Source organism: Eptatretus burgeri, chromosome 6 (assembly GCF_056783735.1).
Source record: "Eptatretus burgeri isolate ZD-2024b chromosome 6, Ebu_testis_v1, whole genome shotgun sequence".
NCBI lineage: Eukaryota > Metazoa > Chordata > Myxini > Myxiniformes > Myxinidae > Eptatretus > Eptatretus burgeri.
This window is the reverse complement of record NC_140966.1, coordinates 79,625,888-79,651,298: the sequence shown is the minus strand read 5'-3', so window position 1 is coordinate 79,651,298 and position 25,411 is coordinate 79,625,888. Positions and strand designations below refer to the sequence as shown.

Sequence of the window (25,411 nt, the reverse complement as noted above, 5' to 3'; positions counted from 1 at the left end):
AACCACAACACCAACCACCAGCCACGCCACAACTACAAGCAACGAAATCACAATCCCACGCACCAATGAATAGCATCTGCGAAAGCTAGCGCAACGAGAAGGAAACCAGAGGAGTTCCGATGGTGCATGGATTTTCCCGCCTGTTTTCCTGCGCTTTGGTGTGGGGGAAGTGTGATGCGGGTCAAAGGTCAGAGGTCATGTAAAGGAGGGGCCTCTTTTTGGGGGAATGATTTCCTTGGACCTGAGCCAAGAATGATTTCTCTGCCCCCCCCCCCGGGGTGGCGCGCGGGGAGGGGCACAAGAGGGCATGCCCCTTTTTAGAAGCTTCCCGCAGGAGCTGGAAGGGGGGTGGAGCCGAAACGGGGAGGAGTCAGGCGTTGGAACCTGAGGAATAAAAGGGCGCACGAGACGCTAGGTTCGGCAGTTTTTGTTGTTGGTCGTCGAGTCGTATTGTCTCTTCGGGGGAGCTTCGTCTCTTCGTGGCATTGGGGATTGCTGTTGCTCCGTGGTGTTCGAGATTCGGGTGCCTTCACTCGGCGCCAGGTCGTGAGGGTTGTGAGCGGTGGTCCAGGGTCGAGGTGCGCACGAGAGGAGAGTGCTGGAGATAGCTCGCCGACCGTCGCACCATGAGGGTGCAGGTAACCAGCATCGGTCTTGTGGGCCCATTCGGTCATCCACGGCCCACGGCCATAAAGGTTTACGAACCCCGTCTACCCCCTTGCCTATGAGGGGGTCTTTCATTTTGTTTTGTATGACTGCTGTGGTGCCGTGTCCCCATAAGTAAAACTGTTAAGTGCATGTACATTCTCATTGTAGTCGGTTGTATTGCTTTCTATTTGCCTTGCTTGTAAATACGTGCATGACTGCCTTGCTTGTGATGTGTGCGAGTGAATAAATGTCCTTGTGTGAAATGTATCCCGTTCGTCACGTCCTACTTTCACCCCATTGAAATGCCATCTTGCATCGCGGAATAAAGAGTAGTGGGTTTTCAACACCCGTTAAGGAGAATTCCATCGAGGTCGGAGATAACACCGCTCAGTTATCACTGTAGTACGGAACGGACCGCTTAAGCGGTTCGTGTCCCAGGCCGACCTGCGGTGCAGCCCCTTGATAGGCTACCTGCGCGGGTACTTAGGTATATCGACATTCGGCGATTCACCCTATTTCGCGCGGATGGAATGCGGACTGGGCTGTGGTGAGGTTAAACCCCCACCCGTGACTGGTTCCTGGCAATAGTTCCAGGAGGGTCACGACTGAATTGTCTGTCCGGTGGGCGACGCGGCTGCTATTGGAGAAACGCAGCCGATCGCACGCCGGCGGGCGCGAATTCGTAACAATATAAATATATATGTATATATAAAAACGATGATTGAACCTTCTAGGAATTAAACAATGGTTGGTTGGGCCTGACTCGAGGTATTTTGCAAAATATGACTTTGTATCAAATGGCCTTGCAACCTGTGGAATCACGATATTTGGAAAGAAGTTCATGCCATGAAAACCACGTTATTGCACAAAATGAAAACCTTGTGCTTGTAAAAAAAAAAACGAACAAGAGTTTTCTGAAAGGATCAATCAATTCAGCTCCAAAACAAACCGAGGTTGCTGGCATGATATGCATGTCATTACCCCCAAAAGCCCACAACAATGCAAGCAACATTGTGCTTCATACATTTGCTAACTAGCTAACCAATTAGCCTTGCACAATGAGCTTTTCTTTCAAAAGCATGACCTTCATATCTCATCTACATATGGTCCTCATATGGCTCTCAACACTGCAATTCAATGCACACAGACTGCTCCTGCAGATGTTAACACAATGCACCAATAAAGAAGAGATGAACAAATAAGTAACTCGACCTGCTTATTAACAGCAATCCAAAAATTAGCTTGCTTCAAATTATAAACAAGGTGATGGAATCTATAATTTCACTTGCCATAAAATATTTTCTTTTTCCAACGGACTGTTCTCAGATCGGTTCACTTCCAGTCCAGTCACTCTGCTTCTACTCTCCTAATGATGGATGGAAGCCCTCAATCTCAAACATGAGATTAGGGCAATCTGTCTGGACATGTAGAGCATTTTTATGCAGTCTGACAATCCACCTTCATCTTGAAACTGTGCTTATGGCATCCAAGGCAACCTCCTCTCATCAACCACGGACTTCTTCCACTCCCGTATTCAGAGTGCAACTCTTAACGGGATCCTTTCATCTCCACTCCCCGTCAAGGCTGGAGTGTCCCAAGGCATTGTCTTGAGCAGTCTTGTTCCTCCTCTTCATCAATTATCAAATCTTTCTGATTCCTTGGAAAATGCTGCCCATCTCTTTGCTTATGATTCCCTCTGCCATATAATTTCTCATCCTCAGAAAGGTAGGCAGCAGCCTCTTCCCTCCACATACCTTGATATAATCAGTCCTGGGTTCAACACTAGGAAAATGTCTTTCAACCCCAATAAATCCCACACTCACCCTGACAGCTCCAAAAGGACCTTCTGGAAAACCGTCAAATGTACTTCCCAAACAAATCAATTGAAGAGGTTGTTACTCAAATGTTTAGGACTCACAATTAGCCATGATCTTTCTTGGGCAGACCATGTTCCCAAGATGGCCTCCAAAGCTAGCAGCCGATGGGGCATCATTCATCGTGCAAGGTCTTTCCTTGGCTGATCTGAACTTTTGACAACTGACAAGGCATTCATTACCAGCTTTAAGTACTGCTCTCCCCTTTGGGCTGGTACCCCTGCCTCACACAATGCCCTCTTTGATGCCGTGGAAAGCATGGCCCTCAAAAATCATTGGGATCACCCATAATTAAGCTGAATGTCGAGGCCGGTTACTTCCACATCGCAGAAAGGTTGGTGGCTTCTCTGGATTATACAGCATACTTTTGGTGTTGCACCCTCTGCCCTCTTGGTACTGCCCCTCCCAAGTTTCTGCAGAGTGCACACGGTCTGCCAGTAACGCTCTTCTTGTTAAACTTGCATAATCCAGCCACAATGCTCTCCTCCACTCATTCGTTCCTCTTTTCTCTCATCTGTGGAACCAACTTGCACAGTCCGCTCAGTCCCATTCTTCCCTCCAGGACCTCAAGACAGCTGTCCAGGTCTCCCATCCACATTCATGATCTCTTCTACTCCAAATTACCCCATTCCCAAGCACTTCGCTTTTTTCAGGTTATTGTTATTTACACCCCACCCCACCTCGTTTCATTTTCTACTTGCAAAATTCAAGGATTTTTCAAGTATAATGGTTGGTCGACTTTGTTATTCTGTTTGTTTTCATCAAGTCTACAGGTAGTGAAGAAGTCACAACTGAGAAGCCTATTGAGGTCAAATTTCTAAAATGGTCATTTTTCATACCATCGACTTGAAAATTTAACAACAATTGCATAGTCCCTCCCTGAATTGGGAAACAAACGGATATTGAGGTTAAAAAGGTCAAACATCAACTCAGGGTGAAACTTCTAAAATCAATTTTCATTCGAAAAAAAAGAAGTCATTTTCATCTGATTGGCTTGACAATTTAACAGCAATAGCATAGCGTCTCGCTGAATTGGGAAACCAAATATTTGAGGTCAAAGGTCAACTTTCTAAGATCAATTGATCTGATTGACCTGAGCTTTGATAAAGATAATCAATTTTAATCTTAATGAAATGGACAATTTGATGTATCCAGATTTCTTTTTTTGAGGGGGGGGGGTGGATTTTGCAAGTAGTGGGCGAAGTACAACGTGTATCTTGTTCGCTGTCGGTTATTTTTTTTCCGTTTCATGCCTGCTTTCCCCTTCCTCTTCTTTGTGTTTCATTCAGCTTGTGTGCAACTTGTTCAACCCCGTGTGTCCTTCTCCCCATACCCTTGATCTCACTATCACTTCTACTCTCCTGTTCGTGTTTCCCCCTTTCCATTTGTTCCCTTCCATTCTGCTTTAGATATTCCACAAGTCTCTAACGTATCGGAAAAAAAAGGTTCCATTTTAAGACGTTGTAGCCCAAAGACGTTGTAGTTTGAAAATGGGAATCAAACTGTCCAACTAATAGGAGACAGGATGATATAAATAAAGTGCAAACCATGTCCCTGCATATTAATCAGCAAAACATTGAGCCTTAATAAAATAAAAAATGGGGTTTAATTACAAGGATAAGGGTAGATAGTATTATCAGTGAATAATGGCACAGACTTGGCGGTTGCCAGATGTAGCTAGGGATGATGGGGGTACTTGTATACAGACGAGAAATAAAGCCCAAGTAGGCACAAAGCTGGTGGTGTGCACGTGGTTGGCACACAAGGCAGGGGAATGGTGATGAGAGGTATGGCTATGAGAGGTGACCAAACAAAGGAAAGGGATGTTGCCTCTCCAAAGGTCTGACTCAAACTGCTGCACCAGGTGTGGTTACAGCCCTCGCGAATGCTGGAACCACCCTCATGCATGGCAAGTCCCTCTTTTTAACCGTCTGCTGCTTGTGTGGTGCCAACTTCCGGGTGTCCCGTCCAGTGGGACGGCCCCGAGCAAAAGTGTTGCGTCTTCCTCCAGGGCTCTGCAGCCAATCTCTCCACCATGACTTGCGACCAGCAGGCCAAACAGTTCACATCGGTGGTTTCTTTATAGCACAATGTGCTTTCCAGTGTGCCTTTGGTGTTAAATTCCTCACCCACCCTCACCTGCTAACAGGAGGTTTTACACAGCAATCTTACCCGATACAATCTTAAAGTTAACACTCACCACCTCCTCGGTGCACGTTTTACAACAAGACTTACCTCTGGACAAAATCGGTGATGCAAGAGCAATATAACCTCCGTAATTACACAAACCAAGCCATTCTTAATACAATCTTGCTATGGATCTCCCACCTCACTTCCATGTAACAATATCATCAGATGAGGATATGATAGCAGAAAATATGTAAACGGTGAGAAAGGGTGGAGGGAGGGGGGGCAGTCTTTGAAAGGCAGGGCAGAAGTGTACCTCATGCAGACGCTGAGCCAAGGCATTTTGGTCAAAAGAAACAGCCTCTGCACACTGTTGCAGGTGATGTTGGTAGCGCAGGCAGAGTTGCATCAGGCGGCACGCATCCAGTCTTTCCAGCTGAGGTCCTGATATTGGTCCCTCTATACCACCCACACCTGCACAACAAGATCAACCAGATCAATGGGGCAGATTGTTCAGATTATCAAATTTCAGATCTCATTTATTCTTCCTTGGCTTGGAGGACAAAACATGCAGCTTTCCATGTCATTTGTACAATCTACCAAGCCCAGAGAAGCTACCTCCTCCTGCAAATCAAAATGAGTCCAACCTCCTCTGCGCCCCTTTCTCCCCGTAGAGGTTCTCACCTCTGTGCAAACTCAATTTTGATTCCCCTTACAGGAAGTATAACTGGACCACCTTCCTTCCACCCAAAAATCATTCGGAGTGCACATGCGGCAGGTAAGAAAAACATTCAAGACTAATTTAAACAACAAATATCATGTCTATTCTAAACTCCCTGGAATCACCACCAATTTTCCAATTAAACATCACAAAACCCTCCCAAAACAATTTACCATTCCTTCTGGGGATGAACAAAGGAGCTTTTGATTTAACAAAACACCCATGGATTTTAATTATACAATACATATATATATATATATATATATATATATATATATATATATATATATTGTTGTGGTTACCAAATTCGCAAACCACCATTCAGGTCCCTTAGGTGAGGTATCTCGGTAAGTACATGTGTAGTTAGGCCCAAACCCGTTGTCTAGTGGGAATACATGTCATTTATGCGTGCTGCGACTCTTCAGGATAGCCGTTTTTCTTTTACTATCTTTAATTTGGACCAACCGCCATTGTTACCACCACCAACCACCGCTTCACCACAACCGCCACGACCTTCACGTCACACCTCGCAACCGTCGCATCGCCACCGTTCTTGCGCCGCCTGTGGGTACCGGTGTTGGACTCGTGCAGGGCGCGCGCCGAACAGCGTGTACAAAATCACGGATTTTGTGCTTCAAAAACGGATCAAAAAGCCTTCACGCCCACTTTTTCTCGGGCCAATGGGGAGCGAGGTGAAAGGTCGAAGGGGGGTGGTCGAAGATGAGAGGGCGAAGCTACGGGGCTGATAAAAGGACCGTGTTCGTCAGTCCGAAGAGAAAGAGAGTAGGAGAGTACGAAGAGAGCGAGGAGAGTAGGAGAGTAAGAGAGTCGGAGAGTCGGAGAGTAGGAGAGTCGGAAACAGAGAGTCAAGACTTCGCGGGCGGTGGAGTTGGCAAGAAGGAGCTGGTCGTCGTGTGCGTTGGAGTCGGAACGGAGGGGACGGAGCTGTGGAGAGGCGGCGAGGGCAGACGAGGGGGTGCTCGCGTCGTGCAGGGAGCTGCACCCCAGGGAGGCCGACAGCGCGACCTGGCCGAGGTGGAGACGCTCGTCGCGGGGCAATAAAAATCCTCTATACCCCGAGCATCAGCAACCCCCTTCTGTTTCCCCCCCGCGCTGAGATAGTGCGACCAAGGGGGCCCCTTTCCCACCCCCTACCAGACACTGTCCGCGAGGCCCGCGGAGTTGAGGCGCCATCGCCGCTCCGCGTCTCATCACCAGACGGGTAGGCCGACCCGGTCTCGGCCTCAGGCCCGCCTCATCCTTGAGGGTATTCTTTTCCTTGGTTTTGGGTATGTGTTGTCGGCGCCGTCTGTGAAGTAAAATTGTATAAGTGTTGCCGTGTGCTCGGTAGTCGGTATTAGCTCTGCATTGTGTCTTCTCTTTTATATTTGCTTTTTGTGTAAATTGCATTGTGTCTTTTCTGTGTGCTTTTGGTGGAATTGAATATGTGTGCTTCCCGTGTGCCGCGAATAAATGTGCTTTGTGTTGAACTGTTTCCCGCTTCGCTTCGTCATTTCTCCCATTGAATCCTCATCTTGCTTCACGTAAAGGGTTGGTAGTGGGCTGAATACGCCCGATAATTAATCGAACCGACGAGGTCGACGATAACACCGCTCGGTTATCCCGATAGTACGGAACGGGTCGCTTAAGTGGCCCGTGTCCGAAGTCGACCTGCGGCGAGGTGCGATTGCCCGGTCTACCCTCCGCGTGGGTACTTAGGTAGGTCGAATTTGGCGAGCAACCCTATCCCACGCGGGGGCTGATTGGCTCGATCGCGGTGAGACCGAAAGGTCCACCCGTGACTGGTTCCCGGCGTTAGTCCGAGAGGGTCACGACTGGATTGTCCGTCCGGTGGGCGACGTGCCGCGATTCGAGTTACGTGGCCGTCAGCACGCCGGCGGGCGCGAATACCGCAACACTGGTGTCAGGTCGTGCGATACAAATTCATCGCCCTCCTCGTGGCACTGGTATCGGAGAACAGGAAAACGGGCTCTCCTGTCTCCGGCTAAATTCACGGGAATCGGTCCAGGGGTGAGAGAAGCGACCCCCGATTCCCTCCAAATTACGAGCGAGCTAAATTAACCCTTTAAGAGAAGCAAGATGGCGTCTCAAGGCGAGCGGGAGCCGGGGGTATTAGAAATGGATGTAGAATGTGTAGAATCCATGGTCCAGGATGGAATCCCCGAGCAGGAAATGTTGATTGTGCAGGAACACGGACTCGCCCAACTGAACCCAGAGCCCGAAATAGGTGCGGCCGCGGTGTATGACACCTCCCCCCCCTCTCCACCAAAACCCTTCCCCGATCCCTTCCGAAATGGCTCACCCAAACGCACCCGACATGGCCCAGCTATTCGCCATGCTGGCGGCAATGAACAAGCAAATGGAAACGAATGCGCATGAAATGAAAAACAAAATGAAAGGCATGACCAAACAAATAATCGAAAAGATGGATGCAAACACAACTGAATTTATAAACGAAATGAAAGGCATGAACAAGCAAATGAAGGAAGGAACGAAAAAGCTGCGGGGTGAGACGCAGAACATGGGCCGATGCCTGCAGGCGGGCATGAAGGCCGTGACAAAGGAAATAATAATAGTTGAGACAAGGGAGGTAAAGGGTGAAGAGGTGACCGAGTTGGCAGAGACACGGGAGATGGGAACGATAGAGGGAAGACTACACGATGAAGACGGGGTAAGTGACGCACACACACACGGAGGTAGTGGAGGACAATGGGGTTGAGCTCGCGGAGCGTGTAGAGACCCAGTGCGAGCACCTGGATGGCCTCCTCCAGGAACGAGGGGAGGGAGTATGCCCCCTTGAGGCGAGTCACGACCAGGTGAGTTCGGTCGTGCTTTGCGAGGTCGAGGGGAGGAGTGCTGTGGACAGGTGCACTGAGAGCTTGGGGGGTATAGAGGCCCCGGAGACCCTTGTGGGGACACGAATCCCCAGTGTAGTTGTCCCTGTGTGTGTGGTGCAAGGTGTGAGTGCGTCCCCGTGTGTGGAAGCGACCCCGTGTGTGAGTGGTGTGGTGGCGATGGTGCCGGAGTACGTGCTTTTCAGCACGCCATGTGTGAATGAGGCACCGCGGGTGAGTGCCCTCGCGTGTGTGAGTGAGGCACGGTGTGTGAGTGAGGCACCGCGGTTGAGTGCCCCCGCGTGTATGAGTGAGGCACGGTGTGTGGATGAGGCACCGCGGTTGAGTGCCCCCGCGTGTGTGAGTGAGGCACGAGTGAATGGAGCACCACGTGTGAGTGGTATGGGTTATGCAAGGGAGACCGTGTGTGTGAGAGAGCGGTATGTAAGGGAGATGTCGGTTGGCATGCGGGAGCACGCAGCCGCATCTGCCGGTGTGAATGTGATGGAGTGGACTGTGTGCGTCGTAACACGCAGGTATGCGTGTGTGGAATGGAGACGGAGACGGCGACAGAGGAGAGAAAGCCGAGTAGCGGCTGTAGTTGTTTCGCGGACCGTGCCGGGTTCACCCAGCAGTGAGCACGAGGTTCGTGCTGTGCAACGCACGAGACCACCACGTGCTCGCTTGCGAGAGTGAAGTCCCGGTCCGGAAACGCCAGTGGTGGATTTGCCGATCCCGCGGACGGACAAAGTTTAGGCAGGTAAATGGATTTGGACCGGACGGGTTCTCCACGCGATCGTGTGTGTTAAGCTCCAACGGGCAAAGCACATGTGTTCGCGTGGGGAACCCCTCGAGACGTGGGGCTTGTGTTTTTTTTTTTATGCGCACGGTGACGCCATGGCTGCACGTGGGGTTGGAATCCGGCAGAAGGGGAATTCCTGCCGGATGGTACCGTCCAAGGAGGGACGAAGAACACGTGCAGCTGCATGACGTCACGGGCAGGTGCAAAGTGCGCGAGTTGCCGCGCTGGCGCTGCGTATGTAAAAAAAAAAAAAAAAAAAATCAAGCCTCACTTTCGGGTGTACAGGATTCCTGGGCAAGGGGTGGAAGACCCCCTTACCTGGGCACAGGATGAAAACTAGTTAGGGGGAAGGGTTAATTTAGTTAGACCGACTTCATGGGGCAGGGGTAAGTCCTCATGGAGTCCGTGGAATGGATTAGTTAGAGGGATTGTAGCCAGATTTAGGTTGGGAAATGGATTAATGGGATTATTTGGAGACAGTGACAGACTTGTGAATGTGTAGAGGGGACGTAGTTTAGCTACGTAGTGTTAAAAGGAACGTGCTATAGTTTAAGGGACGACGTGGGAGCACGAGTTAGTTAGGGGATGTAGTTAGAAGGATGGCAGAGTTCAGTGGTGTGTGTGTTGAAGAGTTGGTGAGTGAAGTGGAAGCATGTGCTTGGTGAGTGAGTGAGGCCAGCGGGTCTGTGTGTATGGAGCGAATGGGGAATGCATGGTGCGATGAGTGATTGGGGGGAGGAGTGACTCCCGCCCAAGGGACCCCGGGGTCAGTGTAGATTGAGTTAGCTGGGTTAGTCAAATTGAAAAATGGAGGTCGTTTTGTTGTTGGTGGGAAAGTAGGCTCGAGACCCATTTGGAGGGGTGCAGGAGCCCTGTTGACGGGCTTGGGAGCGTGGCTGCGAAAGGTATCGCTGAGTGGGTACCCCGGGCACCAGGCTAGTCGGCGGTGGTAGGCCAAGGGCCCATGGGGGGCCGGGATAGCGTAGTTGGCACGGGTGCGCCTGCTTGGTGCGGGGGCCCGGGGCGCCATTAGCCGCGTGGGCAGTGTTGTGGGCACGGGCGACCCTCGGAAAGGGGCCCAGGAGGCCGGCCTGCCACGTGTGCGTTTCAGGGGAGGTGCCATGGGGGGCACTCCCCGGTGTTAGGGAGCTGGTAGGCTCGGAGGCAGTGTAGTGCCCGGGGGTGCCATAGCGGGAGATTCGGCAGAGGGTCGTGCCTGCCAAAGGGAGCCACGTGTCCCAGCCAGGAGACCGTGTGAGGGCACGGAGAGAAAATTGGGGGGCGAGGCCCGAAATTGTGAGGACACCAACACAGGCGACGGGAATCTGGGTTTATAGAACCAATAGTTTAAGCAAGAGGCGCTTGTTGAAAGCCCCGGGGTAGTTTAACAGTTAAATGGTTAGGGTAGATTAGGAGATGTACCCCTCCGCACCATCCATCCCCTCGCTCTCGTTGTGGGCCGCTGGACCCACTTTGTGTTAGATCGCCGAACTCTGGGGAGGCCATTCTGAGGCTTCGTTGGGCCTCGGCACAGGACGTTAGCTCTCCCTTATTCCCCTCCGGGAAGGGAACGTAGGGGTTGGGAGTAGGCTAGGTGACAGGATAGGTTAGCCGAACAAAGACGATAAAGGGGGTTAGGGGACGATTTATAGTGGGGAAGTAAAAATAAAAACAACAAAAAAATAAGTTGGGGCTAAATTGGGGTTTGACAAATTAAGGGAGTGGGTATGTACAGTGACAGGCAAAGGCGATAGGTTGGGAGGGAGACAGGAAGGTAGGTCCGAGCCTGCCTTCCAAGTGGCCAGCACCACCGCACTCCCTCCACCAACCTCCACGGAACGGCAAAGGCTGGCCACTTCATCGGCTGGCCGTGTTTTGCTTCAAGGCCTGTGCCGGCCACTTCAGCCGGCTGGCTGTTTTTCTTCAAGGCCTGTGCCGGCCAACTTCATCGGCAGCTGTTGTTTTGCTGCAAGGTCTGTGCCGGCCCACTTCATCTGCCGGCTGGCTGTTTTTTTCTTCGAGGCCTGTGCCGGCCAGTTCGTCTGCCGGCTGTGTTTGCCTGCAGCGGCCTTCTTCTGCGGGCTGTGTTTGCCTGCTGCCTTTGCCATGCCATGCCCACTGCCCATGTTCACCAGCCCCGTTCAATTTTTGCTCTGCCCCCCCCCCCCCTGTTCATTTCCATGTGCGCCAGGATCCGCAAGGCAACAGTTTGCAAGCTGCGAGAACTGCCCTGTTGGCAGCTACAACACGGGCCTGCAGTGGCGGCCCGTGCACCGTGTTTGCGTCCATCCATTCATCCATCCATTCGTTGTGTTCATTGCGTGTGCCACTTGAGCTGGCACGGAGACTGCGTTTGTGCAGCCCATGCACCGTTGTGGTTCACTGCGTTCAGTTCAAAAGGGAAGGCCTTGGACTGCGTGTGAGCAGCCAGCCACGTTCCCTGTCACCTGCATTGTTTTGAGCCAGAGACTGCATGCGGGCAGCCTGGCTCCCTGCTAACTGCTTTCTTTTTGCAGAGTTCAATGATCCTGGGCCATGGTTTAGTGTAAAATTTGTAAGTTAAGGTTAAGATGTACTGTAAATATGAGTGCGCCCCCGGCATGTCTGTCTAGCGCCGGCAATTTTATTTAAGTCGTCCGTGTGAGTGAGTTTGTTTAGATAGTTACGCAGCCCTCAGGTTATTTATTTTGGGGACACGAATACCATGAATGTCGCACTCAGGGATCCGTAGGTAAAATGTACTAGGGGAAAACTACACATGATGGCACACGAAAATTTGACGACTCGGGACGAGTCTGTAAAAAGGGGAGGGGGTAGTGTTGTGGTTACCAAATTAGCAAACCACCATTCAGGTCCCTTAGGTGAGGTATCTCGGTAAGTACATGTGTAGTTAGGCCCAAACCCGTTGTCTAGTGGGAATACATGTCATTTATGCGTGCTGCGACTCTTCAGGATAGCCGTTTTTCTTTTACTATCTTTAATTTGGACCAACCGCCATTGTTACCACCACCAACCACCGCTTCACCACAACCGCCACGACCTTCACGTCACACCTCGCAACCGTCGCATCGCCACCGTTCTTGCGCCGCCTGTGGGTACCGGTGTTGGACTCGTGCAGGGCGCGCGCCGAACAGCGTGTACAAAATCACGGATTTTGTGCTTCAAAAACGGATCAAAAAGCCTTCACGCCCACTTTTTCTCGGGCCAATGGGGAGCGAGGTGAAAGGTCGAAGGGGGGGGTCAAAGATGAGAGGGCGAAGCTACGGGGCTGATAAAAGGACCGTGTTCGTCAGTCCGAAGAGAAAGAGAGTAGGAGAGTACGAAGAGAGCGAGGAGAGTAGGAGAGTAAGAGAGTCGGAGAGTCGGAGAGTAGGAGAGTCGGAGAGTCGGAGAGTAGGAGAGTCGGAAACAGAGAGTCAAGACTTCGCGGGCGGTGGAGTTGGCAAGAAGGAGCTGGTCGTCGTGTGCGTTGGAGTCGGAACGGAGGGGACGGAGCTGTGGAGAGGCGGCGAGGGCAGACGAGGGGGTGCTCGCGTCGTGCAGGGAGCTGCACCCCAGGGAGGCCGACAGCGCGACCTGGCCGAGGTGGAGACGCTCGTCGCGGGGCAATAAAAATCCTCTATACCCCGAGCATCAGCAACCCCCTCCTGTTTCCCCCCGCGCTGAGATAGTGCGACCAAGGGGGCCCCTTTCCCACCCCCTACCAGACACTGTCCGCGAGGCCCGCGGAGTTGAGGCGCCATCGCCGCTCCGCGTCTCATCACCAGACGGGTAGGCCGACCCGGTCTCGGCCTCAGGCCCGCCTCATCCTTGAGGGTATTCTTTTCCTTGGTTTTGGGTATGTGTTGTCGGCGCCGTCTGTGAAGTAAAATTGTATAAGTGTTGCCGTGTGCTCGGTAGTCGGTATTAGCTCTGCATTGTGTCTTCTCTTTTATATTTGCTTTTTGTGTAAATTGCATTGTGTCTTTTCTGTGTGCTTTTGGTGGAATTGAATATGTGTGCTTCCCGTGTGCCGCGAATAAATGTGCTTTGTGTTGAACTGTTTCCCGCTTCGCTTCGTCATTTCTCCCATTGAATCCTCATCTTGCTTCACGTAAAGGGTTGGTAGTGGGCTGAATACGCCCGATAATTAATCGAACCGTCGAGGTTGACGATAACACCGCTCGGTTATCCCGATAGTACGGAACGGGTCGCTTAAGTGGCCCGTGTCCGAAGTCGACCTGCGGCGAGGTGCGATCGCCCGGTCTACCCTCCGTGTGGGTACTTAGGTAGGTCGAATTTGGCGAGCAACCCTATCCCACGCGGGGGCTGATTGGCTCGATCGCGGTGAGACCGAAAGGTCCACCCGTGACTGGTTCCCGGCGTTAGTCCGAGAGGGTCACGACTGGATTGTCCGTCCGGTGGGCGACGTGCCGCGATTCGAGTTACGTGGCCGTCAGCACGCCGGCGGGCGCGAATACTGCAACAATATATATATATATATATATATATATATATATATATATATATATATATATATATATATATATATATCTCAAATCTATGTTGATCTTAAATGATGAATTGTATGATACGGTTATAGTATTATCACACCCACTGTGATGATGCCAGCCATTATTGTACTCAATAAAGGTACAATTTTGAAAATATTTCAGAGCATCCGCCACGAGCCAAATAATGAAAATAAATCTATTGATATTGGAGGCTAATATAAATGTCCCATATACGTTTTAAAAAGGAAGAAAAAAAACAACAATCAACCCCATGTAATGCCAATGGCTGTCAATGAATTGGCTCAAGCCTGAAAACAAAAAACTCCAACATTGGAAAAAGGTAAGGAGCCAGACTCGATTTTATTTATACAATACAAGCAGGGGTACGCAGTGCTGTCCTAATCCTGTCGGCATTTTGAATTTTTGTTTTTTTTTGTGCGGGCCTAAAACACTTTCCTACACCCACTAAGGAATGGGGTCAAGGATCATTTAATATTACTTTTAACAAAGCTACAAAGGCTTAGGAACTATAAAGAGATTAAAAAAAAGAATTTTTTTTATCCCCGCCAACCAACGAAGTTAGCGGGGATATAGAAATGGGTTCCGTCCGTCTATCCGTCACATTTCGTTTCCGGAGCTTAACAACAAATCTCAAGATATATTTACGAAATTTGGTACACATATCAAGCAAGTGGTGAACTTGTGCCTTTTGATATTTTCTAATTGATAGGTCACATGGTTTGGCAGCCATGTTGGATTCAAGAAAAATATTAAATAATGTTTTCTCTGCTTTTTGTTGGTTCAAACCCTCTCCGGCAATCACTGATGAACCTTTGAAATGTTGACGAAGATCTGTTCAGCCGTCTGAGAAAAATGGCGACACGTACAGACAAACGGCTCTCTTGGCATAAATTAGGTTAATGGAAGAGGGAGGAGAGGGCAAAAAACTGACATTGGGGGCAATAGATAGGGAGAGAAAGAGAGAATATTGAGCTCAACCTACCTGTCGCTTTGCTGATGGACCAATTAGTCCTGTTTGCCAAAAATTGTTATATTGGTCACTTTGGCATCATTTGTGGACTCAAAACAGCTTATGAGGCCACAGTAACATAGCCCATGATACTTCCCTCACAATGTTGTATCTATAGCCTGAGTTCGGAGTTTCTAGCTTTCACAGACTCTCAGCCTGGTGTTGGCTTAGCGGTTAGGGTGGTGACTTGGGATCCTTGGGTCTTGATTTTAACTCCATTTACCACTGAATTAACACCAGGGGGTTGACTCAACCTGTCATCCTTCCGAGGTCGGCAAAATTAGCACCAGTATACTGGTAATAGGGGCACTGCATCAGTGGCACAGCCGCGCTCCTAACCAATGATGCAACCAGCACCCAAAAAGGCAGCACGCGATGGGAACATACTCTCCCACCCTCCTCGGCCGCACATCCATTGCTGCTAGGAATGCTGCCATCACATGATGTCCCCAGCTCCAGCTGATTAATATTTTTCCCGTTTGACAAGCCCCTCCATTTATAGCGAGAAGGAGAAGAACACAAATTTACACGTGCATAGAGTGCTTTAAACCCTCCCCCTCAATCCCATTCCTGTCCCCACGTCCCACTTGCCCCTCATCCTAATGTCCCTTCCTGTCAGAAATCTCACACGATGCCAGGCTTTGACAGCCCCTCCGTTTTTGGTGGGGGGGGGGGGGAAGAAGGGAAGGAGGACAAATTTACCCATGCGAAGAGTACCTTAACCTCAGTGTTGACCAGGTATAAAAGTAAATTGTAATACCCTCTACCACCACCACTAGGTGGCACTGCACTGTCCACATTTACTTAGAAAATTTACGCCCACACCCACATAGCTTATGTTACCCCCCCCCACACACACACACACACAGAGAATGGTGTTTTTCTATATTGTATAAGATTGTGAGTACACATTTTTAAAGAAGAGTGCCTTCTTAAAATTATATATGTATGTATAAATATATGTATGTATATATATATATATATATATATATATATATATATATATATATATCATAATAAATGTTCATTTTCAAGGAACTTCAACATGTCACTAGGCCCATCAAAGCTTGTGATATGGTTGCCAATCTATGGTTGTTTTTCCATGCTCTATCCCTTTAAATGCCAAGCATCAAACAAGAAAGCAGCAAGCACCATTATATAAAGTCGTCGGTATGACTCGGCCTGGGTTCGATCCACTGACCTTCCAGACACAGAGTGGACACTACAGTCTACACCAATGAATCTGGTGCAGAATCACAATTGCCTGCAAGTAAGAGGGTAAGAGTTCGGCCGGATTAATGGGGGTAAAAGAGATTGCAGGTTGGGAAATGGGGTGCACCACAAGTGATGGTGGTCCACCGCTTGCTTGAATTCCTGAAAGGAAGTGTGATTGAACAGTCCCAGGAAGGTAGTGTTAAAAGAAATGGGAGAAAAACAGAAACGTTAGTGGAATTGTGCAGCAAACATGGATTCAGGGAATTTAAGGAGTGGGTTACTGGAAGAATGTGTGCAACCTTGAGAGGCTGGGGAGAGTCTGAGAAAGCAGAGGGAGATAGATCAGAGTTAAGAGTTGGTAAGAAACAGAAACAGAAACAGAGGGCCTGTCTGTGACATAAGAGACAAAGGTCCTACATGTACACTTTGGCAGAAATTTTGACCCCACCTTGCCCATATAATTCACAATGCCTTTTTTTCTTACTTTATACCATTCCACAAACTTTTCCCATCTCTCGAACACTCCCCGATCCTCTTTTTCACAATGTCTTTAATTTACCCTCCCACTTCCTCCCTCCCTGTCTCTACTCACCCCCTTCTCCTCGTGTGTACGTACAAAATCCATTTGATGACTCGTAATCCATTCATCACAATATTAACTTTTCTCCTTAAGAGGATGCAATAAACACCAGCTTGGTGCTGAGGAATGTAACATCATCTTGTGTTGCCATTGCTAACAAAGCTGATTCAAAGGAGGAATCCTCATGCGTAATTCCCTCCACCACCTAAGGTGGACGGAGGTTATGTTTTCACCAATCTGTTTGCGAGCAGGATATCTCAAGCTGTGGACGGATTCAGATGAAACTTGGTGGACAGGTTGGGTGTGTGACGAGGACGAATCGATTCGATTATGGAGAAGATCCGGACACTGGAATTTTAAAAGTGATTCTTCACCATTGAGAGATAGGACCATAAATGATATATGGCATGATACTTCAAAAAGTTGTGGACGAGTTATGACAAAACTACGTGGACGAGTCGGTTGGTGACGAGAATAAGCCGATTTGATTTTGGTTCAGGTCCGGATCCAGATTCGGCCGATGAGTGGGATACAAAACATAAACTGTTTCGACTGGTGGGGGTATGCGCTCTACTGAGTGCTGTTCTCGTTTTGAAAAAATAAAAACTCATTGAAGGACAAGACAAGTGAACATTTGTACAAGTCAGTGGCAGAGATTTATCTTCAACTTACTGTAATATATCGCCATCTGCTGAAATAAAATGGAACAATTGGTTATGAAATATTTTGAGGAGCGATGGAAAATTGGACCTTCTGCAAATTAAGGAAAGTTGGGCACCTGATGGGAAACTCAAACAACAATATCCCCCTTCCGCCACGCGGCGGGGAATAAAAACAACATTTCTTTCTCACAGTTCAGAACATTTCCAGATCTGAGATTTAAACCTCAACACGTCGTTGCTCCATCACAGGATGCTGTCAAAAGCAGGCACTTCTTTTACAAAAGGTACTGTGGGACCATTAATGTCCAGAGGAATGTGGTAGTAGATGTGACAGCTGCCGCTAATATCCCCTCAAACATTACGAGGGGGCAGACTGAGATACCAAGGAGGTACAGAGACAGAGAGAAGTTTGAGAAGTTTTAGATTATCTACATACTGTCATACGTTTCGGCTGAGGAATATGCAAGTAGAACTTGGCAGCTATTATGGAATGTGAATAGCAAGATGCAGCTAAACAGGATGGCCTGTAAGTATGTTCAGTCACTTCTAAGCTGTCTAACCTAAGTTTGAATCCTGATCCAGCTATAAACTGTCATCCTGGTGTTTCACAGCCAGGGGGATTCATCAATGTGTGCCGTCCCTCGGATGTGAATGTTAAACTGCCCCGTCTGCCGGCATTTGTCGATGGACGTTAAAGATCCTACGGTGTCCTCGCGAAGAGGAGGCGAGCTCTCGCTGGCACCCTGTCCAATATAACAAATTCCTGCCCCAACCAGCAGAGGGCATTACATCAGCGGCAAAGTCTCGCCCACAGCCAATGATGCGACCCGCAATCTTGTGCTGCATTCAAACAAAGAAGATGTAACATGCAACTATTATCCAAACAAAGTAAATTTTTAACAAACGTATGGACTACTTCTGCTGACCTCTCAATATAACTTGTAAAACAATGTTTTAATAAGTAATGTTTCACAAAGAGCAAGCCAAACTCCTGGCTTAAAACACACACTCGTATCTATGCAGCTGGCCGTACAATATAATAAGGGCATTTGACCGTATGAAATGCAGCCTTGGCCTCTCAGCCACCCCAGTTCACATGCACTCAATCCTCACCAGCTCACCCTCCCCAAAATCAAGCTCATTTCCCACCTGCATTCATTAATCCTCGTTTTCTCCTTTGTTCAGTCTTACAAATTTTATACACTACGGACGTTTTGTTCTCCCAATACATTTTTGAAATATCATGCTATACAGTACGATATCATTTTTGGACCTATCTCTCAATGGTGAAGAATCACTTTAAAAATTAAATAATTCTCGTATCCAGATCCCGATTCGGATCTTCACCAAAATCGAATCAATTCGTCCTTGTCACACACGCAACCTGTACACAAACAGAAAGGGATGAAAACAAAACCTCCTTCACCTCCGGTGGTGGAAGTAATCATGAATCATCATCATCAAACAAGAAATGACAGAGATCCTGTAATACGAGATGTACAAGATCTCGTGAACAAAAAGACCGTTAATAATGGTCTTCCAACATAAAACGATGAACAAAATGAATTGTGGCAAAAGGAAGAGAAAGATTATGACATTGTGCCAAAAAAAAAAAAAAAAGAGAGTTGTCAGATATGTTGGCAAGAGGTGAAAGTGCGGCATCTATGGCTGCCATTATGGGATCGGGGATCAGTTTTTGTCAATACATACACATGTGAAGCAACCTTTTTAACAATGAACATTGGGAAAAGAAAACAGAGGAACAGATTGACAAATTAACATTTGGACTGCCTCACAAGGATTGTTATGACCGATTACAAATCCTATATGAAGAAGGTCCGAGATGGAGCATCAGGCACACTTCCGCTAATCCAGCTTTTAAAGTAACTTTTGAAATCTAACTTATTGTTGCAATATCTGTATTAGTTTGCTTAAAACACATACCTTAAGTCGGTGGCTTCGTATTACATTTATGGTTTCTAATAATTAAGCCTATTATTGTTTTATTGCACAAGCAGACTTCCATTTAGTTAACATAACTGTTATTGATCTATAATTCCAGCAATCTCTGTGTGTCTGTCTGTTGGGTCACTGAAATAGGTGACCCTTATTGTCAGTAATTCTGTCTGTTTGTTTGGATGTTTGTTCGTTTGTCATCAGCATAATTGGTGGTAAACGTGGGCGGATTTTGACCAAACTCGAGTGGTAGGTACATCTTATGACCTAGTGCTTTGGAAATTGTGATGGTTGCTAGGGACGCTTTGGTTCCCCAGCAACAACCGAAAAACTTTCAAAAATCGGTACCGTTCACGCGAAATCAATTCCGAAAGCCATTATCCCACATAGGGTTATGAAATTTGGCACGAATGATCTACAGGTGATGCTCTATCAAATATATTCCGGTTTTTGTGATTATATGGAATACCTTAACCGCAGCACCCCCTACAATTAGGGTATGCGCAAAAATTGGCGGAAATTGAAGGCCCCCCAGCGACCAGGTGAGTGCATCGATACGAATGAAACTTTGCAGGTTAATGGTACTCAATGAGTACTACAACTTTGCCTCAGGACATATTGACCGATTTCGCTTAGGTCAGGGGTCAAAGGTCAATTAGTGCAAAAATCGATAATATGCGAGAGCTGGAGGTGCCTTCGTGCCAAATGCTACTCCTCCTAGGGTTATGGACGGATGGTCATGAAAATTCACACTAATCGTCTGGAATAAATTGTGCATAAACGATCGAGCCGGATTTTCGATTTAGATCTTTGTTCACCCACAGCACCCGCTCGAACTTTGGGGATTTCCGATTTCAAACCACATTTTCGGTACTTTTCATTCAAATGGATACTGAGTAGTTATCAGTCGATGGAACTCTATGAGATTTGATATGCATAATCTTGAGATTCCCTATCCACCATATATCTTATAATTTCCATGCTCAGCGACCCATCGCCACCTACTGGCTTGTCTGTCTGTCTGTCTGTCTGTGACCGCTGTTTCTCGACAACCACTGGTCCGATCTCATTGAAACTTGCCAGGTGTATTGCTGGGGCCCTCTGGATGTGCCTTTTCAAGGTTTTATATTAATCGGACAAGTGGTTCCCAAGTTATGGCCATTTATTTTCCAAACCAATGACAGGACACGGTGCTATGACGTCACGATTGACGTCACAATTATTATTATTATTATTTTTTTTGCACGTACGGGTACGCACGTACGGGCACACACGTACGGGCCCGCACTAGTACAACATAATTGCATGAAGGATTGCAATACTTTCTCTTGTATGCACGCGATGTGTCAGCTCTCACACTGATGTCTTATCGGCGAAAGTGCCCCCCCCCCTCTAAAAAAAATAGTGAAGATCACTGGGTTAGAGCGTTTGCTTTGAGCCTGGGAAGTCAGCGGGTCAAAGCCTGGACGAGTCATACAAAAGATGACCGACATGCTGCTTCCTTGTTTGACATTCAGCATTTAAAAGGTTAAGAGCATGGACAAACCCCACAGGGAGGAGGAAATTCCTTCTTGGGAAATGTCCCGCTGAGTGCATTGAGAAAGGCGACGTTATTGTTGTGACATCACTTCCCCCAATCTCAATGGCTGTTTTTGTCTTGTCTGACAGTCAGGCTACATATGGCAATAAAACTATCTGTGTCTGTGTGCGTTTATAATATGTATCAGCCAATATGTTCTGTAATATATATGTATGATCACATATCAATATGTATGTATTTGTATATATGTGCATAAATCACGATTCATGTATGTGTGTGTCTGTGTATGCACCTCCGCCACCGGTCGTCATCTCCACTCGAGAGTCCAAGACTATACGTAGCCATCCCCATTCCTGAAGCATCCATCTTCACCACAGCAAGGAACCAGAAATAATTGAACTAAGCTGTCTCCTGATGCGTGCTGCGCCCAACGGAGACTTCCCGGGATGAAGCATCCATCTTCCCCATGGCAAATAACCAGGATTCATGGACCAAGCTGTCTCCTTATTCGTGGTGCGCCCAACGGAGACTTCCTGGTACTGAAGCATCCATCTTCCCCTTGTCATATAACTACGATTCATGGACCAAGCTGTCTCCCTATCCTTGCTGTGCCCAACGGAGACTTCCCGGTACTGAAGCATCCATCTTCCCAGTGTCATACAACCACGATTCATGGACCAAGCAGTCTCCTTATTCGTGCTGCACCCAGCGGAGACTTCCAGGTACTGAAGCATCCATCTTCCCCGTGTCATATAACCACGATTCATGGACTAAGCTGTCTCTTTATTCATGTTGCGCCCAACGGATACTTCCCGGTACTGAAGCATCCATCTTCCCAGTGTCATATAACCACGATTCATGGACCAAGCTGTCTCCTTATCCATGCTGTGCCAAACGGAGACTTCCCGGTACTGAAGCATCCATCTTCTCCGTGTCATATTGTTACGAATCTGGAAACCATTCACATTCACACATACAGTTGACCCAAAGTTTCGTTATTTCGCTAAGAATATGTGGATAGTTAGAATCTCTCCCCTATGTCTAATGGGAATTTCATGTGGGCGCTGCGAGTTTCTTTCTAGTTAGTTTTCTACATCAATTCCCCTCCACTCTTTCAGCACCATAATGCACGTGTTTCTGACTACGGACGGGGGAGCCCCCCTCGCCTCAGAGCCGACTCCGCCCCAGCAAGATGGAATGTTCCTCTCGTCCAATCAGGGGTGAGATCGCCTCAGTGCCAACGACGCCCCATCAAAGAAGAATGTCTCCCCTCTCGACACTGGGGAAGACAAAAGAGCCTCTCTCGGGGGAGGAACTCCAAGACGCCGACACGCCCCTCCTCCAATCGCGGCTAGCCACCACGACACCCGAAACGCCCCGTCCAATCCGGAGGCGAGTTACCCGAGAGCGGATCCCCCTCCACCCCGCACGGGGGAGGGATAAGAAGGATCACGAGCTGTATCCAGGGTGTGTTGTTCCTTGGTTCCTTGGAGGTCGTTTCTTGCTTCTGGTCTGCTGGGCTCTCCTGGTCGTCGGTCATCGTTCGTGGCTGGCCAGGTTGTTCGTGGGATCCTGGCTGCGCTCGTTGGATTCCGGTTCGTGGGTTCAAGTCCCACCGTGGTCGGTTGTGTTGGAACGCTCGAGCTGGGGATCCCCGTTCCCTTCCACGGACTCAGAGCTCCACAAGTGCGAGTTGGTAAACCGCACAAGGCGGCCAGGTACCTGACCAGACTCTGACCCCCAGCTTGCCTATCCTCCGTGGCTGGAGGGTCCAATAAAGGCCAGCCGGCTCCATTTCTTTTTGGGTGTGTGTGTGTGTCTGTCTGTGGCCAGTCTGTAAGTAAAACTGTTAAGTGATTGCCATTGTACATTTGTCTGCATTTATATTCGTGATTAGGTTTGCTCTGTGTCTCTCTCTCCCTATTCCCTATTGTAAATAAATAACTGTTAAATGTTCCAGTTCATTGTCTGCGTTTTCTTTCATTGACCCAGTATGGTTCGGGCTTGAGAATTAGGGAGACCGATTGTGCCGTAAATTGTCATTTGGGCCAGCGCGGCTTTGGTAATTCCCACTCGGTTACGCCAGATCCGAGTCGGTAACAGCGACTCGGTTCGGACAAAGCCGGCCGAGGGTGTGGCTTCCCCAGTAGCTCGATCGCACGGCTACTTAGGTAAATTGGAATCAGACAAAAATACCCTAACCGCGCGATCGAAATATTGGCGTCCACGGTCCATTAAGTGACCCCGTCGACTTCGGAGTCATCCGGAGTGACAACCTTCAATACCGGGTGTTCGGGTGGAGACGGCCCAACTGCTCCATCTAGTGGTCGTCCTCGCCACCGAACCCGGCAACCACAACAATATAACCACAATTCATGGACCAAACTGTCTCCTTATCCGTGCTGTACCTTCACCCCCCCCCCCAACCCTCACCCTCCATCCCCGATGCATTCCTGTGTGGCTAACGAGGTGTGCCTGGTCTCAGTCGTGTGTGTGTGTGTGTGTGTGTGTGTGTGTGTGTGTGTGTGTGTGTGTGTGTGTGTGTGTGTGTGTGTGTGTGTGTGTGTGTGTGTGTGTGTCCACTACTTACAGGCCTTAGCTGCCAGTTAAAATAAATAACTAACCTGTGGAATTGGAACCAATGTTCTGAATATAATTTGTGTTTGGTTTTGAAGAGAACACAAAACGGTCAGAAATCCAAAATATAAATTTACTTTCTCTTTCCATATCGATTTAATTCAGAAGAGGGAAGGCGATCAACCTGAGAATGACTCTCGGGCTCGTATGCTATTTCACATGGTATTCGGTTGGCACGGACGACTCGTCATCCTTCAAGAAACATCGCACATCAGAGGAACCCACCACGAAGCAGCGGAGAGAACCTCGGAATCTCCTGGAGCTTCAACAGTTCGGTGTCTCCACCAAGGTTCCTGAAGGACGAGTCTTGGCCCCCCGAAGCCACAACCACAATGTCCTGCACACTGGCTCTCTCCTTGGGTCGCAAACGATGCCCTGCTCTCATCAGCAGCAGGAAGGACCTTCAGCAAGTGCAGCTACTCTTGCATGCACGAGCATCATCACAAAACTCAATATTAGATAAATTATGATAAAGCATGACGTCATAACATCCGTGGGAATAACGTCAATAAACAAGTCGAACTGACATCGCGGCGGAAATTAAAGAGCGAGTCAAACCACCAAACGTCTGTGACGTCTTACCCGTCTGTCCGTCAGTGACGTCGCCGGTGCTTTGTTCGGCGCCCATTGTTGAGCAAAGCGAACAGAGCCGATCACGTGATGTCCGTCACGCATTCGATCCCTCGTATATATTTTTCTTCAGTTTTATAGTTAATCAGAAATATAACATCGACGTGTTAAATATTCAATGAACTGAAGGGTTTCTTTGTAATATAAAAAAAAATAAACGTTAAAGAATACCAGCAACCGGTCAACTATGAATATACACCGCCCAACAGGAAATCGGTAATTTATATTGGCTTTTTCGATTGATCGCTGCTCGAAATTTTCTTTACCCGTCAAATCTCCTTCTGGCGTATGGCAGCTCAGCTGTCGGGTAGAGCTACCATTTTGTTGGGGGAACAACAATGCCGCTGATGCTGTGCCCCTCCCCCAACTCATTTCACTGACCTCGGGAGGATGACTGGCTGAAACAACAACACGTGCGGAATTATATGTGGTATGATTATGATTAACTTGACATTAACCGCGTTGAGTAATTCGATGAAACAAAAAATTCGAATTGGAGGGTACACATCTACCCTATCCGGACTAACAAAAACACTGCAATACACCCCAATCCGTACTCTGTGACAGAATTGTATTTCTTTCAGAAAACGGGTCGATTTGACTGCGGAATCAAAATGACATGTAATTTATATCTGGAATGAAGGGAATTGGATTCAATCGAAATTAATTTGACCGCTGGATGTATATCATCGGCCGTGACGTCAGTAAACACCGTCCGAGACATGTTGATGGGGAACTTCTTCGTGCTCGAAACGTTTTAACTCACTTAATGTCACCTTGTTGTTTGTCTCCCTCTCGCGATGGTCGAAGAGGCACAAGATGATGAGAGCGAGGTTTGTACTCGTTGTTTGTTTAAACTGCGATTGTTCACGTCCGTCCCCGATCCTTGGTCACCACGAGTGGTCCCTGGTCCCGGTCCTGGTCCCGGTCCCTCTGTTTACAGGGCTTGGCGGACGAAGCAGCCAAGGTGGTCCTTCTCATGAACCAAAGGTTCCGAGTCTCCCGCAGCACTCGCTTCGCCTGGTTTCTCAATCGCCTCAACAAGCCGTGTGGACCAAGCTCACCTGGAGAACAGGTACCTCGGCACGAGGACATCCCTTGGGTAGTTGGTCAATGGGCGGTCTGGTCCGTACCTGCTGGTTGAGGTGTCCGGTCCGTACCTGCTGGTTGAGGTGTCCGGTCCGTACCTGCTGGTTGAGGTGTCCGGTCCGTACCTGCTGGTTGAGGTGTCCGGTCCGTACCTGCTGGTTGAGGTGTCCGGTCCGTACCTGCTGGTTGAGGTGTCCGGTCCGTACCTGCTGGTTGAGGTGTCCGGTCCGTACCTGCTGGTTGAGGTGTCCGGTCCGTACCTGCTGGTTGAGGTGTCCGGTCCGTACCTGCTGGTTGAGGTGTCCGGTCCGTACCTGCTGGTTGAGGTGTCCGGTCCGTACCTGCTGGTTGAGGTGTCCGGTCAGTACCTGCTGGTTGAGGTGTCCGGTCAGTACCTGCTGGTTGAGGTGTCCGGTCAGTACCTGCTGGTTGAGGTGTCCGGTCCGTACCTGCTGGTTGAGGTGTCCGGTCCGTACCTGCTGGTTGAGGTGTCCGGTCAGTACCTGCTGGTTGAGGTGTCCGGTCCGTACCTGCTGGTTGAGGTGTCCGGTC

The 25,411-nt window shown here is 48.7% G+C and overlaps 2 protein-coding genes across 3 annotated transcripts in view; one reads left to right on the top strand and one right to left on the bottom strand.

The window, feature by feature from the left end:
- The window catches only part of BORCS5 (BLOC-1 related complex subunit 5), a 33,152-nt gene extending 9,001 nt beyond the window's left edge, over positions 1-24,151 (bottom strand). The window contains exons 1-3 of one of the 2 annotated variants that reach the window (XM_085885819.1): positions 23,723-23,983; positions 23,366-23,515; positions 4,966-5,123 (exon numbers count right to left, since the gene is read on the bottom strand). In XM_085885819.1, coding sequence (XP_085741945.1) covers positions 4,966-5,123; positions 23,366-23,515; positions 23,723-23,768 — 354 coding nt within the window. In that variant the 5' untranslated portion in view covers positions 23,769-23,983. Of the gene's footprint in view, positions 1-4,965; positions 5,124-23,365; positions 23,516-23,722; positions 23,984-24,036 lie in introns of those variants that run through there. The other variant, XM_085885820.1, reaches the window with a different exon arrangement.
- Positions 24,152-24,451: 300 nt separating this feature from the next.
- Positions 24,452-25,411, top strand: part of SZT2 (SZT2 subunit of KICSTOR complex) — a 215,035-nt gene continuing 214,075 nt past the window's right edge. The window contains 2 exon segments of the mRNA XM_085885818.1: positions 24,452-24,603; positions 24,714-24,845. Coding sequence (XP_085741944.1) covers positions 24,571-24,603; positions 24,714-24,845 — 165 coding nt within the window. The 5' untranslated portion in view covers positions 24,452-24,570.